This window comes from Pipistrellus hanaki (genome assembly GCF_964339955.1).
Source record: "Pipistrellus hanaki genome assembly, chromosome: 9".
Classification (NCBI taxonomy): domain Eukaryota; kingdom Metazoa; phylum Chordata; class Mammalia; order Chiroptera; family Vespertilionidae; genus Pipistrellus; species Pipistrellus hanaki.
The window spans coordinates 8,676,886-8,695,480 of NC_140511.1; the positions used below are offsets into that span (position 1 = coordinate 8,676,886).

Sequence of the window (18,595 nt, forward strand, 5' to 3'; positions counted from 1 at the left end):
CGCGCCGCCTGCTGTGCTGGGCGTCCCCTCCTTCCGGAGAGGGAGGCGGGCACAGCCAGAGCTCAGCGATGACTCCCCGGTCCTGCTGCTCTGCTCGCCGAATCCGATGCCCCTTCTCTGACTTCATGGTCACCTCTGGGTCGGTCTCCCCCAAACTGCCTCGGGCCGTTTCCTGGGGAGAGTGACCAACTCCCCCCACCCCTCCAATCATACAAGGCGCCTCCGGCAAAGCCATGCTCTCTGAACGGGCCACCCGCTCCCAGTGCAGTGGGGAGCGGCAGCGGGAGAGGCAGCGGGAGCGGCAGCGGGAGGGATGCAGGGCTAGAGCAGAGACTGAGACTCAGGGCTGCAGCCCTGCTCTGCCCCGCTGCTGAGGGGAGAGGCGGTCCAGGCTGTGGCTTTTCTCAGAAGGCGCTGCTTTCAGAAGGTATGCAGCTCACTTCCGTGCTGAGAAGCACCTGGGTGAACCCCAGGCCCCCAAGTCCGGGCAGGGCCTCCGGGAGGCCTGCTGGCTGCCTTCTGGAGGGAAGGAATGCCGTCCAGTCCCCAGCTGTCAGGATTTGCACACAGAGCGCGGTCCTGCTTCTCCTCAGGACCTGCACGCTTCCATTTGCATGCATTTTTGTGATCTCTTTCACTCTCAACTTTCCCAAGAAAAACTGTCCATCTCCTGCTCAGCTTTATGACACTGACAGCCCTAGCCCATTTGGCTCAGTGGTTACTGTCAGCCCACGGACCGAAGGGTCCCAGGTTCGATTCTGATTACAAGCTGGATCCCCAACCGTGGACGGGGTGCATTCAATCGACATCTCTCTCATGTCGATGTCTCTCTCTCTCTCTCTCAAATCAGTGGGAAAATGTCCTCGGGTGAGGATTAACCACAGAAAGAAGCCAATGCTTCTTTCTGTGTGTGCCGGGCGGTGTGCAGCTCTGCAGGGCAGTCTGGTTTACACTGTGCAGTCCCCAGCGAGCCGTCCTCCAGCTTACAGGTGAGGGGACCGAATGAAGCTAGAAGGACCGGTCATTTGTCCCGGGCCACAGACAGTGTTAGCCAGGCCTCCGTGCTGGTCCGGCCCTCATCCTCAGGGCAACCTCACACTGTCTACCCTCAGCGATCAGCAGCCAGCCCGGCACCGGCGGCTGTGCCGTCAGAAACCCTGCCGTGGCCCAGGGCGGAGCGCAGGCCGCGAACCTGAGCCAGGAGGTCCCTGGTTCTGTGGGCTCGATCCCCAGGAGGGGGTGTGCAGTAGGCAGCCGATTGTTTTTTCTCTCTCCTCGTAAGTTTCTATCTCTCTGCCCTTCTCCCTTCCTCTCTCTTTAAAGATCAATAAAAACATATATATTAAAAAAGAAATCCGACTGGCGTCCTATGATTCTCGTCCTGCAATTTATTGGAATAAAAACAACATCACTCATTCGCACAGCTGTGTACTCAAGGCCCGCACAGCCACCCCGCAGAGCCGCACGCCGCGGGCCTGGCCCAGCCAGGCCCAGCCAGGCCCTGCTCTGGTTTCACAGGTGGAACGATGGGGACCTGACCATCCCAAGGTCACACAGCGAGAAGCAGGGAGCTGAAGGAGAACTTCCAGGCTCTTGGAGTACCCAGAATTCTTTACTGCACAAGGCTCTTCTCCAATAAATAAGACAACGGAATAAGTAAACCTCGCCCAGAACCCTGAGGAGTCCCGCCTCAGGCCTGTCTTGGGGAGCTGTTCCCAGGCCAGCCCAGCGCTGCTGGGCAGAGTGGAGGGTTCGGGGTCAGAACGGCTATTCCCAGCTGCCCCTGGAGTGCAGGCCGCGATGACAGGGCCAGTCCACCCGCCACCCGCCCCGTTCTCTGCCCGCGGACTGTCAGCGGCTGCGAACTCATCTCCCAGACTCAGTGGGAGCGGGCGCACACCTGCCCCGCCGGGCCCAGAGCCGCGCTCTGGCAGGAAGCCTGGACGGCCGCTCCAGTCCTCTCCGGTCCTCTCCGGTCCTCTCCGTGCGGGGAAGAGCTGGCTCTGTGCAGACAGACACGGAGGCCTGAGCACAGAGGGCGTCCTGCTGCCGACAGAGGCGGGCTTGATGACAGCGAGCCGCTCTGCCCTTCACGCCCGAAGGGCCTGTGCGCTATGAGGACTCGCTGGCCCGTAGTAGCTTCCTCCACCCGGCTCGCCGGCTGGAGATGTCGCCTCAGCTTCCAGCGGAGAGCCCATTTCACAGACGAGCAGACCGAGCAGGGAGCCGGGCGTGCAGCTGAGCATGGAGGGCGGGGAGCGCGGCCCGCCCCGGCCTCTGGGTCCGCAGGTGCCAACCTCAGCCTCCGGGGCAGACCAGCTGGTGCCCACACCCAGCGGCTGCCTGCAGGGCTGAGATGTGACCAACGCACATCTCCGAGGCTCAGTGCTGCTGTCAGGTGTGGCCCGCATGGAGGGCGTGGCCACAGCAGGGACCCCGCGCTGCCGCTCTCCTTGCTGGGAAGCGGTCAGGACACCCCCGGAGGATGGCTCGGAGCCACAGGCCCCTTTCGGGGCTCAGTTCCTCTCACCCCCCACCGCTCCGTCCTGAGAGCTGACTGACCGGCTGGCCTGGGAGGCCTGTGGTGTGGGCGCTCCTCCCCAGGACCTTCCCAGGAAGGTGGTGACCAGCTGGCCCTCAGCCACACGTGGTCACTGCTCTCTCCTTTCCCCTAGATGTGAGGCCTTGACACAGGCTGGCTGGAAGCTGACTTCAGCCGGGCGGCCTCACCCCGACTCCAGGAAACCCCGACTCCCTGAGCACACGTCCCTGGTCACAGAGGCAGAGTCCCAGGAGGGAGAAGGCTCTTCCAGGGCCTGCAGGGCCTGCACGGCGGAGAGCAGCGCCCACACTGGCCTCACGCCCACCTCTGACCCGGGCCCTCCTCAGACCGCCAGGGCGTGGCTGGAAGCAAAGGCAGCCCTTCTCCGGAGTCACTCGCTGGCCTGCAGACTGGAAATCAGGGGCAGTGTGACCAGGTCTGCGTCGAAGCTGCCCAGGAGGCCGCCCGGGGCTGCCACGCCCAGAGGGGCGGGGTCCCGGGCAAAGCTCCACTCAGCTGTCCCCAGGCCCCCACAGCTGGTCACGCCCAGGAGTGCCCATTCCTCAGCTGCGGGGTTCCACTGTCCAGCCCGGGCCCCCGAGGGAGCCAGAGTCGCTTCTGGGGGGTCCTGTTTCAAGTAGCCCTTGTCCACGGCTGGTGGGGGCCAGGCTTCCTGGGCATCCGGGCACATCCTGAGTTGGGGGACAGAGGCATCAGCGGAGGAGGCCTCCTCTTCCAGGCAGCCCGCCGTGACTGCCTGCTCCTCCATGCCTCTGGTCTGCTTCAGGTAGCCCTGAAATCCCACTGCAGCCGGGTCTTCCCCCTCCGCTGCCTCGGGCTCCAGGGGACCGACGTGGCCCCCGCCTGAGCCACACAGTTCGTCCTCAGTCCGCCCCTCAGAGTGGTGGGCCAGGCCGATGCCGCTGTCCTCCTGGCCCCCCGCCTGCGGCACCCAGCGGGGCTCCGTGCCGGGACTCAGGCGGGGCTCCTGCAGGCAGATGCCGCTGTCGGTGCTGGCACTGCTGCAGCTGCTCTCGGGGTCCGGGGGGTCCCCCTTTCCCAGGGTGCCCCCGGCCTGCGGGAGGGCGTCCGGGAGGAGGAACTGGGGCTCCTCGGTCTGCAAGGACGGCTTGGCACTGCCGAAGCCGCTGTCGGTGCTGCCATGCAGCTCGGAGTTCCTCAGCTCCGGGGACACCTTGGCGAAGGCCTGCTCGTCGATGGTGTGGAGGGTGTCTCGGGTCTCCGGGCGGGGGAGCTGGCCGACGGGGCTGAAGGAATGGGGCTTCCCGAAGACCTGGAGACGGGAGGGCCGAGGGTGAGCGGAGGGTCCCCGCAGGCACCCACCGCAGCGGCCCCAGGGAGGTCGTGGCCAGTCTGTGAGGGCCGCTCAGGGGGCACTGCTCCAGGAGGGGGACACAGGCCTGGCGGACACCCCTCACTCCTTTGGATTAGTTCCAGACTGCTCTCCCCTAACGAAACGCTCAGGCCAGCTCAGGCCCGGACACAGAGAAGCCGCATTCGGGCCAGACAGCAGGACGGGGGTGGGGGCTGCGTGCTCGTGGCCGTGCTTTCAGCCCCGAGAGCAGGCTGGCCGCGGGGGCCCTAAGCGTGTGTCCAGGGACCCCAATAAGAAATGTGCTCTGCCACGGTCTGCGTACAGCAGCCCACAGACATCCACCTCACGCAGGAGTGACTAAAACCAGCTTCACAAAACACTTGTGCTGCCGCGGCCTGGGACCTGAGCTGTTCTATCCCGTCCCGTCCCGGCCATTTGTTCATAAAACGCACACACACGGGGCGGCCGCCGAGTGGGCAGAGGGACAAGCGCTGACTGCCCAGGGCCCCAAGGGAAACGCTGAATGCCGACTCTTCTGCCCACGGGCCCGCCCTCTGCTGGAGTTACCCGTGCCGAGGGCAGGCCCGTGGGTGCTCTCCTCTCTCTACCACCCGCCCCTGCCCCCCAGCTCTGGGCCCCCCCAGGGAAATGCTCGAACACCCGTCCAGCAGGCGACGCCACGCCTGGACCACGCATCTGCTCAGAGCCGGAGCGAGGACGCTGAGCCGCATCTGCGGGTTCGAGCGGCCCTCGAAGGCCTGGCCCCGGCTCCCTGCCTTCAGAGGTACCGCAGGGCCTGAGCTAAGAACATAGCTCTTTTCTGCTGGAAAAGGCCCGAACGGAGCCAGGCGGCCTCCCCCCACCTCCACCTCCCTGCTTCCCGGACCTCTTCCTCAGAACACTTTCCGAGGGTCTGTCTCCCTCCTCATTTTCCCCAGAGACCCTGGGCCCCCTGAAGGCCCTCTTGCAGCCCTGAGCTGAGGGTAGGCGAGGGAGGGGGGGCAAGCTGAGCCCAGGCCGCTGAGACAGGCCACAGGCCGCTGAGATGCAGCTGAGCGCTGGAGGCTGTGCTGCAGGCCGTTTACCGGAGGAAGAGGGTCGGGCCGGGGAGGTCAGCATGCCCATGGCCCCTCCCCTCCAGCACCCAGCCCCCCACCCCCTCTCCCCTCGGAGAGCAGCGCAGGCCGGCCCTTCCAGCCCTGGTCCTCTCTCTCTCTGAGCAGCTTCCAGCCCCTAGGCGTGGGGAGGCTGGGCTCATCCTGGCTCGCCCGGCTGTGTGGCCCTGCGCCTGTAGCAGCCTCTCTCTGCCTCCGCTTCCTTACTTCTCCAAGGAGGACAATAAGGCACCTGCCACCTGTCTGCGGCCGATGGTGAGTGATAGGAACCACGGGGCACGGGGGGTGGGACCGCTGGGGATGGCACCCAGGGGCTGCCAGGAGGCGCAGCAGTCAGTCCTCCCTCCGCCCCCGGGTCCCGGGTGCCTCCTGAGAGCGCTGGGCTGAGGGGAGGACGGGCTGAGACTGGGCGCCGGCTCCCCAGGCCCGCGGGGCTGCGGGCGGGCAGCGGCCTCTCTGACTCACCAGGACGGCGGGCAGCTTCCGCGGGCGGTGCAGGTACAGGCGGAGGGCCAGGGCCCCGCAGAGCAGCAGCACCAGGGCGAAGGAGATGGTGAGGTTGGTCCCGGTGAAGTCTGCGGCCCAGAGACAGAGAGAAGCGTCGTGGCCGGGCCCGGGGGATGCGGAGGGCCAGTCCTTGGGGCCCCACGGCCGCTCTCGGGAGCTACCCCACCACCCAGGCTGCCTCTGCCCCACTCTGGCCTGAGAATGTCCCACCGCCCTCCGTGCTCACAGTCAGCACACAGGGCACAGCAGGCAAGCACAGAGGGATGGCAGCCGGGTCTGGGTTCAAGACCCAGCCCCCATTGTCTAGCCGCGAGCCTCTGAGCCCGTTTCCTCATCTATGAAATGGGAAAATACGGGCTGGCTCCACACCTGGCTAAGTCCACGGCGCCTGCGCCTGCGCCTGCTATCTGAGCCCGAGGACACGCTCGGGAGGGAAAGGCGGTCCTCATCCCTGTCTCACAGGTTAGAGCCGGAGGCCGGAGAGGGTAAGGGACTGCCCAGGTCACGTGCCTCCTAGAGAAGCAGCAGGATCGTACCTCCTAGAGGTGCGTCAGCGAGTGGATGGGGAAGACACTCGAGGCCTGGCCCACAGACGGCGTCTCGCTGCCGACAGAGGGGGGGCTTGATGGCAGCAAGCTGCCGTGTCCTTCACCCCCGAAGGGCCCCGTGAAGCTGTGAGGACTCGCCGGCTGCTTCCCGGACACTGCCCACCTGACCGGGCACCCCCAGAGCCGGAGTGCCGGCGTGACTCATGGGCACCTGGCCCGTGCTGCCCCGAGGTGCTGCTTACAGCTCCCTCCGGGCACAGCCTGTCCCCAGCCACTGGCAGGAGCCTGGTCTTCACCAACCCTCCCCGCCAACGCCTGGCCAGAGCCTGGCATCTTATTCATTGACTTACGCAGCTGTGGCCAGGGGCCTGTCTGCTCTGAGGCTGGGAGGTGAGGCCCTTCCGCCGTCGGCGAGATCAGGAGGGGACTGTGACCCACAGGGACTGCCCAGCCGCCGGCCGAGGGGCCGGGTCCTCCTCCGTGCCCGGGACGCCGTTCACACCACTAGCCTGGCTTCCTCACCCTCCCGGGGCGGTGGGAGAGGCACCCGGGCCTGGCTCACAGCCCGGTGAGGGCGGGCCTGGCAGGCGGCATCCACAGCTCCCCGATGGTGGACGCCCAGGCCCCGCCGCCCCCCGCCCACCGGGGCCGCTGCCCTGGCCACTCACACTGCTTGGCGGCAAGCAGGAAGCACGCCTCCTCCGACCAGACCCCCTTGTTCGTGCGGGAGATCACAGCCGGCTTCACCCGGACACAGAACTCCCCAAACTCGCCGGGGATCGGGAAGCTGAAGTTCTCATGATTCACCTTCTTGTTTGTGAACTGAAATGAGAGCAACAGCAATAAACAAACAGCTGGTCTCCCGAGGCCGCCTGGGCCCTGAAAGCTGCGCCCCCCAACCCCCTGGCTCTGAGAGCGGCCCTCCCCTTCCCCCTGAGGGCCGGGCCCCGGGCCCTGAGAGCCAGAACCCGGGCCTTGAGAGCCAGAACCCGGGCCCTGAGAGCCGGAACCCGGGCCCTGAGAGCCAGATCCCGGGCCCTGAGAGCCAGATCCCGGGCCCTGAGAGCCGGCAGGCGCCCTCTGCTCCTCTTCACCGTAAGAAGCCCTGGATGAGCACAGCTGGGAGCTCTGAGGCTACCACCACCTGAAATCCTCACTTGAGGGTTGTTTTTCTATTGATTGATTGATTGATTGATTGATGTTTTTAGGGAGTGGAAGGGAGGGAGGGGCAGGGGAAAAGAGAGACACATGATTGGTGCCTCCCGCATGTGCACCAACAGGGCTGGGCATCGGACCTGCTACCGAGGTACTTGCCCTGGACTGGGAATCAGACCCACAACCCTCAGTTCCAACCCTGAGCGGAGCAGCCGTGGGCACTGGCTTACTCTGTATTAAAGAGAAAAGGTGGGTCGGAGATGCTGAGGGCCTTCCCAGACACGGTGGGCCCTGCTGTGGGGTCAGGGAAAGGATGACTCTGCAGGTTCCAGATCGCCCAGTTATGGGGTGTCAATGCCGCAGACCCTGAGCCTCACCCCCTCTACCCAATGGGGTGAAACAGCCCCTCCAAGGGGATGGGAACGATGGTTACGAAATGTCCCCTGCAGTGAGGTGCTCTCAGCTCCCTGCTCCGCCCCAGGACCTCCCTCTGCTGGCACCAGGGGGCGAGGGGTGAGGGGCAGGGGCAGGGGCACACCCCACGGCCTTGGGAGCCCCGTACCTCATGGCGTGCGGGCACCTTGCGAATGGAGACCTCGTACTCGCGGAATTTGAAGATGCGCTCGTAGGTGCCGCCGGCGGGGGCCGCCTTGGGCCTGGGCAGCTGGATCTTTCCCAGGACGAAGCCGTCGTGTATCTCCAGCTCCACGCTGCCCACCGTCAGGCTCACTGAGCGGGAGGCACAGCCGTGAGGCCAGGGGCTGCGGAGGGCCTGCCCCGCCCGTGCCTGGCCTCCAGGGCCAAGCTTTACCCGTAGAACCTGGGCCGCAGCCTTCCGGCCAGGCGGGCGCTGGGCCTCGCTGGGGAGCGCTACAGTGACAGGTGCCCTGGGCCCACCCAAGGCCCATGGACGCTGGGAGCTGGGCCAGGAGAACTTGTGGTCAGCACACCCAGGAGTTCGCAGCCGGCGGCGCCAGGGGCCCATGACCCGACACCCTAGACCAGTGGTGGGCAAACCGCGGCTCGTGAGCCGCATGCGGCTCTTTGGTCCCTGGAGTTTTTGGCAAAGGCCAGCTTAGGAGTACCCTAATTGAGTTAATAGCAATGGACCTACCTATGTAGTTTAAGTTTAAAAAATTTGGCTCTCAGAAGAAATTTCAATCGTTGTCCTGTTGATATCTGGCTCTGGTGACTAATGAGTTTGCCGACCTCTGGTCTAGACCACTGTCTGGCCCTGGGCTCTGCAGGGCAGGCCTGTCGCCAGCACAGCCCTCGCATCCCCACCGCGGGGGCCGCTCCCCTGAGTGGGCCTATTCTTCCTCCCACCCCTGCAAAGAGTCTCCCACCTTTTCCTCAGGGGCACCCACCCCTCCCCTCAGAGCCTCCCACGCTGACCCTGGGGAGTCCGTCCTCACGGGAGGGGGGGCTGGCCCCATCCTGCCTGCTGCCTGCTTCCCTGTGCTCAGCGCTCACAGAGCTCGCTAAGCACACAGGCCTGGCCCCGCGGCCCGGCCCTGAGACTTCCCTCTGTGGGTAAACAATCCAGTTCCCTTTCCATCGCCAACAACTTGACCGTTTCCATCTAACCCTTCTCCAAAGCCCTGACTCAGCCTTGTCTTGCCTCGTCCGGAAGCTGAGCTGCCATGGTGGCTACGGAACACAGAACAGTCTAGACTCTAGACTGAGCCCCGCTGCTCAGGACGCCCACAGCCAAGCCCAGGCCCTGGGGACGCACCGTCTTCGATGGAGAAGCGGGTCTGGGTGACGGTCCAGTTGGAACACCGGCCTCCGTCCACGGCCTGGACTCTGGCATGGTATTCTTTGAGGTCGTACAGGTCCAGGGTGGCCATGGTGAGGTCGCAGGACAGCACCGGGGTCTGGCTGCAGCTGGTCGTGGGCGTCCAGTCCTTCATTCCATACCTGGGGACAGCGGGGCAGGCCCTGGCTCCCATTCTGTTCACACCCATCTTCTTTAAGAGGGAAACAGGAGGCAGAGCGGCCGAGATGGAGCTCTGGGTGCCCCCTGGTGCAGGGCATCTCTGCCAGGGTCTGCGCGGGCCTGGGACCCCGAGCCAGCTGTGTCTAAAGGTCCCAGACTGAACTCTGCCGGCTCAGGGCCAGCTCCACAGGAGGACTGCTGCGCCCGCAACACGGCCCAGGGCCTCCTCCAGCCACACGCGCAGCCACGCGCACAGTCCTCGGGCTCCTTGTCTCCTAGTTCTTTGTGAGCGCTGTTCCTGCTCCTCAATGAGACAGACAAGTCCTGAGGACAGACACTACTGTGGCTCCCCGCCCCCCATGGCCCCCAGAACACTGCTCTGTGCAGGTGGTGCAGCCAGCCCCCACCGTCAGCCCCCGCCCATGGGTGGGTATGTGCTAGGGCCCTTCCTGCTGTCCCTTCAGTGGCAAGGCGCCCATCTTTCTGTCCCGGGTGCTAGACGGGATGGCTGCACCCGCTCCCTCCTCCACCTCTCTAACCACCCCCCCCCCCCCCCCCGCCCAGCCCCCGCCTCCCGCCCCTGTACCTCCGCAGCTCCACTTCATAGCGGGTGCTTTCCGACGAATTCTGGATGGGCGCCCAGTGGAGGACGTGGTGGAAAAACTCTGCTTCGAACCACACGGATGGAGGGCTGGGCAGCACTGTCCCTGGGGAGGAGGGTCGGTTTCAGGGCGGGCAGGGCCCCGGATGAAGATGCTGAGGGGGAGGTAGGGAGCCTTCTAGCAGCTCCCCTATGGAGTGCCTCATTGGGAGCCAAGCACTCTACACACAGTCTATTTCACCGTCACAACAGCCCACAGGCAGGCGCTTACCACCCACGTGTCCCGGGGAGATGGAGGCTCAGAGGGTAAGTGACCTGCCCAAGGCGACAGGGCAATAGGGGAGGAGGGGGCCTGAGTGCAGGGCCAGGCCCTCAGACCAGCGTCCTGTGCAGGCTGCCTCAGAAGCAGAAGTGGTGGCTGAGAGGGGCCGGGCTGGTGCAGTGCACCCTGGGAGGAGGGGGGCTGAGGCTACGGTATGTCCACAGTGAGATGGGGTGAGCTAGCCCCTGGCTCTGCCCTCCCCCTGCCCCTGCTCCAGCCCCGGCTCCGGCCCCAGGCCTTCCCCTGGCGCTCTTTGGGCACAGATGCCCCTTCTCCCACAGGTCTGCCGGGCAGCCCCAGCTCCTATCACCAGATGCCAGCCTCCGGTCGGGTGAGAACAGACAGAGTTCTTCCCACAAAGAGCTGACACCCTGGCTCTCAGACACCGCAGGCCAGTCCAGCTTCCTCTCCTGCCTCCCCTCCCCACCCCCACCCGGGAGAGGCCAGTGTGATCGGGCACGTTATCAAACCTCCCTGAACCCGGTCCCTCATTCGTCAGAGGGCAGCTCCTACACCCACATAAGAGTCTTGTCCATCAAGCGCCATAAACCAGCTCAAGGCCCTCACCCACTCAGCTGCCTTCTCTGCTCCCGGCCCCTCCGGCCTCTCATCTGTCAGGGCCTCCCTCGGACCCCTCGCCTCTGACCGCCATCTCTCTAACGATGCTCCCTGCTTCTAACTGCCGTGCTTGCCGAGGAGTCCACCTGTCCCTGGTTTGCTTTCTCATATTGTCTTTGATCTTTGAGTCTGTGTCTCGATTTCAAAGCCCGAGGTGGAAAGTGAGAGGCGCAGCAGGTCTCTGAGCTCCCGGTCATGTGAGCGGCGGTGTGTTCTGCTGCGTGTTCTTGGTCCCTCGCCTCCCAGCCTGTCCTCTCCCTCCAGTTATGCTCCTGCCGCACAGACTGCGGGACAGCCTGAGCTCAGGGGGAGGAGGGGAGGCGGGGGCAGTGGGTGCGTCAGGGGCTAAAGAAGGAGCAGGGCGACCAGAGGGGCGGCAGGTGTCCCGGAGGGAAAGGCTGGGACAGGCTAACTGGAGGGGAGGGAAGGCAGGCGATGGGGTAATTTCCCGGGACAGGGTCCAGGCCTTTGACTAGACCAACTAGAAAGCCAGGAGCGCTGGTGGCTGCAGGTGGGAGGGCAGTGCCTGAGGAAGAGGGTCTTTCAACTCTCTCCCCGCTCCCCCCCCCCCCCCCCCAGCAATCTCAGCTTCTCCCCCTGCCCGAGGGGTGAGCCCCAGGCCAGGCTCCCCAGGATGAGATCCCCGAGGGGCCCGATGACGGACGCCCTCTCCAGAGGCCGGCACCGGAGCTCCCCGGGGGACAGAGCTTCCACCAGGGTGGGGCGGTGGGGCGGTTTGGCCCCCGCAGCGCAGCGGCGCGGCCGGGGCGGACAGGCCGGCTTACCTGGCTCCCCGCAGCCCAGGCAGAGCAGCGCGGCCAGCGGCAGGACCAGGCGCGGCAGGACCAGGCGCGGCAGCGGCATCCTGCGTCCCGCATCCCGGAGAGCGAAGCCGCCCGCGCCCTCGGGCTCCGCGGAGACTGAGCGGAGCGCCCGGGCCCGCCTCCGCCTCCGCCTCCGCCTCCGCCTCCCCCCCGGGCTGACGTCAGGGGCGGCGCCGGGGCTGCTCCTCCGGAGCCGGAGCGGAGCCGGACCGCAGGCTGCGGGGACGGAGGATGCAGCTGCAGGGCGGGGGCGGGCAGCCTGTGGGTCCTGGGGGGCGGGGCTGAGAGAGAGAGAGAGAGAGAGAGAGAGAGAGAGAGAGAGAGAGAGAGGTGGGGTGCACCTGGCGAGGGGCAGCCTTGCCCCTGGTGTGGAGGGCAGGAGGGAGCTGTGGTTGAGCTGAAGGCGGGATGGGGCGGATGGGGCGGGATGGGATGGGATCCTGTGGGATGGGGTGGGCTGGGGCGGGGGGGGGGGGGACCGGGTTGGTGCGGCTGCAGCGGCTGGCCGTGGGCGGGTGGTCCCTGTGAGGCTGGGTGCCGGGGCCTGGGTGGCGCTGGAGGAGGAGGAGCCTCTACCTGACTGCTGTTGGAGGCTCCCACCTCTTCGGGTTCTCTCCCCGAACCTCACGTTGGGAGTTGTGTGTGTGTGGAGAGGCTGGGTGACAGCTGGGGAGGGCAGACAGCACCAGCACTCAGCCCTGCGCCCTGACTCCCTGAGGGGCACTCCTGCGGTGGGGACGCTCATGCATAAGAGGAGGCCCGGCTGCGGCTGAAGGTGGCTTTGGGGCTAAGACCTCACTTTGGGGTAAAGGTCGGACCCAGCGGCATGGACAGTGGAGAGGTAGATGCAGGTCCCACAGGACGAGGTCGCTGGGGCCCCAGGGGCTGCCAGGCCCTCCGACAGGGCGAGGAAGGGCGCGGGTGAAGGTTGGGGGGTGCCCGCTGGTGCTCCGCTGAGAGATAGGAAGTGCTCCCAAGTGCCCGGGCCTGCGCAAGGGCGTGGCTGCTTTCAGAAATGACTTTTCAGTTCCCAGGAACCCTTTTTAAAAACATTTTTTTTATTGATCTCACAGAGGGAGGGAGAGGGAGAGAGAGAGAAACATCAGTGATGACAGAGAATCATTGGTCGGCTGCCTCCTGCATGCCCCCCACTGAGGATCAGCCCACAACCCGGGACCTTCTGGTTCATAGGTCAACCCACACCCCCTCAGCTGGCCGGGCCCCAGTGACCTTTTGAAGGAATACACTGTTCTGTTTCTTTCTGAACTTGTCTTTACTGTTGGGTTTATTGTTGAGCTGTAAGAATGTATAAGGCTTACCCCATTATCTTTTTGAAAAAGGTTTGCCCACATTCATTCTTCTTTCATTCACACGGCAAACATCAGGGCCGCTCATGATGAGCTACCCCTGCTGCCGGCCTGGGGTGAAATGATCAAAACGAGGGCCCTGCCCCCGGAGACCCACACTCTAGCGAGACCTCCCCGTGGGGCCGAGTGCTCTGGGGAGGGAGTAGAGGTACTGTGGGCCCCGGGACAAGCACTCGGCCATGGTGGGTGGAGGAGGAGAAGGCTCCGGAGGAGGTGACCTCCGTGCTGAGCCCTGAGGGGAGGAGGGGAACTGGGAAAAGAGCAGGTGGAGAGGGTGTTCGGACAGCAGGAAGTGAAGACTTGGAGCGGAGGGAAGGGCGTTTCTGAAGAACTCGGGAGGGTGGGGAGGTCAGCATGGCTGTGTTAGGTCGAGACCACCCCGGCTGACATGGGTTAACCTTTGCTCAGAGCAGAGCCAGCACTCAGTGTGTCCTGCCCTGCCGGGAGGCACCCCGAGCAGGAGTCATGTCACACACAGTGCCATATCTTGTTTTGCCAATTCCATTTGGCTTGTGCCAGCTATTCATTGCCAGTGAAAAGTCTGAAAAGTCTACCCTGTGGCTCTAGGATATCTGGTGTGTTCGGAATATTCATACCAGTATGGGGACAGATCATAGAAAATGATTATAATAGTATCTTTTCTTTTCTGAGCTCTTACTGTGTATCAAATAGGACTCTAAACACTAAGTTGTGCAGCAGAGGCTAGAGGCTTAGCAACTTCACTTCCTCTTCCTGGGTACACAGGGCACCGTGTTTCCTAGCTCCTCCTGCAATCACATTGAATAAGTGACTGGGTTTTAACCAACGGGAAGTGAAATTAAGGGGTACCACTTCCTGGCCTGGTCTCTGTCTTTGCTGTTCTGTCCACCAGGTGGAAGGGGCCCAGGAGAAGACCCAACCGAGCAAAAAAGAGCTTGGGTCCCTGAATCGCCTCTTGGAGGGGAGCATGCAGGAAAGACACCCAAGCTATGTCAGCCTGTGACCTGAGTGAGGAGTGAACTTTTGCATGTAGATTCTGTACTTGTTACAGCAGCTAGTGTTAACTGCTCTGACTAATGCACCAGCATCATCTCACTTAATCTTTATGACCACCCCGAAAGCTTGGCATCATCATCAGGGTTTACAGATGGAAAGTCAGAGATTATGTCACCAGTCTGTGACAGTCACTCAGCCAGTGAGGGGCGGAGCTAAGACAACAGTCCAGGTCTGTCTGACTCCAGAGCTCACGCTTTTACCACCATATTATCAATGCCCTTTCCAATCTTGGAAGAATTCTTGGAAAAGGCAAGTGTCTAGCGAGCTGACAGAGAGAAAGAAAGTGAGGGCCAGGGGAGGAGAAAGAGCTCCGGCTGGTAAAGGGGACGTGGTGAGCCCAGGGGAGACCTGGGGAGACGGACATCTTGCCCCATGGCCACACAGGGAAATTTTTAGGGCACATTTTGAGGTCGAGGTGGTTCCATTGTCTCATTTTCACTTACTTCATCTCGGTCCTCAGGATGCTGCTCCTAAGCAGGCCTCCCTGGGGGCCGGGCAGCAGGGGAGGAAGGCTGCTAGGGAGTGAGCAGGGGCCCTGCTTGCAGTTTCTATCCCTGTCCTGTGATGAGGGACTTCCAGGCCACGTGATCCCTGTGTCAGGGCTGCCTGCGCAGCGAGCGCTCCAGAGGGGACAGAGAGGAGGAGTCACTGGGGCCGGAGAACCACAGGTGTAAGAGGAAGGGGTCACCGGCCAGCCCCAGCCCAGGGCTGCCCACCTCCCTCCTCAGCCTGCCTGACCCTCCCCTCCACCCCCACCTGCATATAAAGTGCTCAGAAGGACAGAATCCCTCCCGGATGCCCCTCCACGCCCTGCCGATGGTGACTCGGCTTGAGCAGGGAGGTGTTGGTGTGACTGGGTGAGGCAGCAGTCCTGAGACGCAGACATTGCTTGGAGCCCCTTGGACCACAGAGCTTGGCGTCAAGAGTGTGGCGCTCTGTGCTCGCCCGCCTCCGGAGGCAGCGAGAGCGCAGGCTGGGACGACCCGCGACAGGCTTCAAGCTCAGGTGCCAGTTGTCATCTGGCACACATTCCCCGGAGCCCAGGGTTCTTACTGCAAAGCGGGAGGCGCCTTCCTTCCCACCCGCGGGGCTGCTGAGAGGAGGTCAGCCACCATTGGCTGTTCCGTGCCCAGGCGCCGGCGACAGAGCCACTCAGCCCTGGCCTTGGGGGTGCCTGCACTTCCGGACTCAGACCTACAGTGACTCTCTGCTCTGACGTCAGAAGGACCAGCTTCGATGTAAAGTGTTTGGTGAAGTCTACGGTGTGATGCCCGCGCAGGGCGAGCACTAGTGCGATGGCCTTTCTTTCGCTTTCCCGGATCGGCCTCCTGCTCACTCCCAGGCCACGCGTGCGGTGACGCTCAGCTCTAAGCCGCTCCTCCGTGTCGCTCGTGGCTCTCGGGGCCCTGAGGCCCCCTTGCCTCGGACTCCTGGCCCGGAGGCTGGGCCTCGGTCCTGCTTCTGTTTCTGCCCTTGGCCAAGAGCACACTGGGCCACGGCACTCTCCCCTTTCCTGGAATCAGTGGCAGTTCGAGAAGTGGTGACCACGGGGATGTGGCGTGTGCCCAGCGGCCGGGCGCGGGGGAGGGGCGTGGAAGAGGGAAGCACTGCAGTTCCCGGGGCAGTGGAAGTTCTTACAATTTATAGGAAAATGAAAGTCAGAGGGGAAGAGCCGCTCAGGTCACGGTGGTTCACACCTCACCCTCAGCTGCTCTGTGGCCGCCTGCCCTTTCGGAGCAGGAGTCCCAGCTGCTTCCCAGCGCTGCCGCACAGCACGAGGGCCGCAGGGAGGGCCGCTGGGCTCCGGCAGCCAGGGCCTCCTTTCTGCCTCCCACCCCCTGCCCCTGCCCCTCTTCTCGGGACACCAGGGCCCACTAGGAAGCCCTCGGGACCCTGGTGAGGAAAGTGGGCATTTCTTGCAGCTTTTTCTTGTCTGGGTGAGGTTCTTTTTATTCCTCTTAAACATTTTTAAAATTTTAAAAATATTTTTATTGATTCCAGAGAAGAAGGGAGAGGGAGAGAGAGAAGCAACGATGAGAGAGAATCATTGATCAGCTGCCTCCTGCACACCCCACCCTGGAGATGGAGCCCGCAACCTGGGCCTGTGCCCTGACTGGGAATCGAACCCTGGCCTCTTGGTTCATAGGTCGATGCTAAACCCCTGAGCCACGCCGGTCAGGCAGAAACTTTGATTTGGTAAATAAATTTTTAATACAGAAATTCTTGGATTAAGTCATGTCCATAAATACATATAATTTCAGCCACATAATGTTATAAATTCCGGGAGTTTTGCGCCTAATTTCAGGAAGCTGGAGGAAGCAAGTGCTCAGAGCCACAGGGTCCTGTGAGGGGTCATTGCCGCACCCACACGCATACATTAACGGGGTGTCCACGTGAGCGACAGGCCCCATCGCTCCCAGGGACGCTCCTTCCAACCTCGAAACGCGGCGCTCGGCTCCTGGCTCAGCGCCTCTTCCTGGGACACCGCGTCCAGAGATGGCTGCTCTGGCCTCTGTCTGCTCCTTCTCCACTGATGTCCCTCCCGGGCCCGCTCCACTGCCCGCTGAAGCGCAAGCCAGGAGCCCAGCTCCTTCGGCCCCGCCTCGGTGACTAAGTCCAAGGGCACAGCTGCTCCAGCCTTGTCCCTCCGGCTCAACAGCAGGGATTGCTCCCCTCGGCGCCGGCTCAGCCCCGGGCGCCCCCGGGAAAGGCTCCGCTGGCCTCCGTCCCCTCGTTGGGAAGACGGGGATGTTCTCGGGCTGAGGAATGCGGTCTTAGGACTTCATCGACTTCATCGGGTCCGGCAGGAGGCATTCTGTGCCCACTTCACCGAGGAGGAAGCTGAGTCTCAGAGAGGTTGTGAGTTCCCTCGGTCATGCTGCAGATGGTACACCCCAGGCCGGCTGGCCTCTGCCACACCTTGTCTTCCTCCTCACACCCGCTCACTCACATAGGCCCAGCTCCGCTGTGGGCCGCTCCCGGCTGCCGCAGACAGCGAGGTGGCCTGCTGACCTACAACCAGGCATGCCTCCGGGTACAACGATGAGCCTGCCGGAACCCCAGCTCCAGAGGCAGCCAGGGTGGGGTCCTCGCCCGCCCGGGGTGCCAGGCCTCTGGGCACATGGGGTTGAGAATGATTAGAAACCCTAGGACTTGCCCTGAGGGGCTGTGCTTGGCACTGACACCCGGGAGGGGCAGAGTGAAACCTCTACCATCTTCGCCACCATCCCAGCTGACCCTCCCCCAGCATCTCGTCTCCCCAGAGACAGGCCGTGAGGACCCATTCAGTTCTCAATGCCCCCCACGGACCGGGCTCCATTGTAGGCAGACAGGCAGCCCCTCCTGCCGCAAGGAGTGCCACGCAGTGGGGACGGGTGAATGGTCAGGAAAGGAAGTGAGTGCAGAGCTGCTGCTGCCGGGGCAGGGTGGTGAGGGAGGGGGGGGGGAGGAGGCAGGGAAGGCCTCGCCCAGCAGGGCCTGAGGAGGGGGGTGCATCGTGTGGACAAACAGCAGTCCAGGCAGAGGGAGCAGCACGGGCAAAGCCCTGGGTGCGAGTGTACCTGGCAGGTTTGGGGACAGCCAGGGGCTGGAGGCTGGGAGATGAGCTCGCCTGGCTGTAGGCTGGCCTGTCTGCAGGGCGGGTCCCAGCGGCTGACGGTGTGAGGACTCAGCCCATCTCTCCTCCCCTCAGAATGGTCCCTGGGGGGCTAGGGGGGCGGGCAGGGCCTCTCTCTCCCCCGAGTCGTCCACTCTGATAAGCACACTTCCCCTGCATAATTATACTCTAGCCCCAGGGTCGGCAAACTTCGGCTCGCCAGCCACATGCGGCTCTTTGGCCCCTTGAGTGTGGCTCTTCCACAAAATACCACAGCCTGGGCGAGTCTATTTTGAAGAGGTGGTGTTAGAAGAAGTTTAAGTTTAAAATATTTGGCTCTCAAAGGACATTTCAGTCATACTGTTGATGTTTGGCTCTGTGGACCCATGAGTCTGCCGACCACTGCTCTAGCCCAAGCATGTCAAACTCATGGCCTGCAGTCAATGTAATGGTATGTAAGAAATGTTGTAATAACAATTTTGTAGCTTAATTTTTTACAATATCCTGTTGTACATAATTATTAATAACGAACTACAACATTTGGTAATGCCTTATTACTATAATCGTGTTGTATTCATTTCCCTTATGCACAGGTGCACTATTTCTCTCCACTAATACCAGCAGCGAATAACTTAGCAGCCAGTGGCCACGTCATTAGTCTTGGGCTGACTTGTTTGGTGTAGGCAACAGGAAATATTTTGCTTTTGGAGAACAAGAAAAATAGGTTTACTTGTGTTACGCTTATTAATTTGTGCAGTTATTCAGTGTCTGGTAAGTTAATAGTCTAGAAAAAATATTAATGTTTATTAAAATGTTCTATTATTTTATGTTAATGACTAGAGACTTGATGCATGAAATTCATGCACAGGTGGGGGGTGTCCCTCAACCTAGCCTGAATCTGGGACCACTTGAGGGATGTCCGACTGCCCATTTAGGATCAGGCCTAAACGAGCAGTTGGACATTCCTGTCACAATCCAGGACTGCTGGCTCCCCACTGCTTGCCTGCCTGCCTTCCTGATTGCCTCTAACAACTTTTGCCTGCCAGCCTGCTCACCCCCTAACCACTCCCCTGCCAACCTGGTTGATGGCT

The 18,595-nt window shown here is 62.7% G+C and overlaps 1 protein-coding gene and 1 long non-coding RNA gene across 2 annotated transcripts in view; both read right to left on the reverse strand.

Moving 5' to 3' along the window:
• The window catches only part of LOC311628404, a 446,163-nt gene that overhangs the window by 132,537 nt on the left and 295,031 nt on the right, over positions 1-18,595 (reverse strand). The gene's annotated exons all lie outside the window — the stretch shown is intronic.
• IL10RA (interleukin 10 receptor subunit alpha) lies at positions 1,369-11,614 on the reverse strand. Its single transcript, XM_084895597.1, has 7 exons — positions 11,469-11,614; positions 9,729-9,849; positions 8,939-9,123; positions 7,766-7,932; positions 6,717-6,870; positions 5,459-5,568; positions 1,369-3,836 (listed from the first exon to the last, which is right to left on the reverse strand). Exons 1-7 carry the CDS (start codon positions 11,545-11,547, stop codon positions 2,934-2,936), a joined length of 1,719 nt encoding a protein of 572 aa, XP_084751723.1. The 5' UTR covers positions 11,548-11,614; the 3' UTR covers positions 1,369-2,933.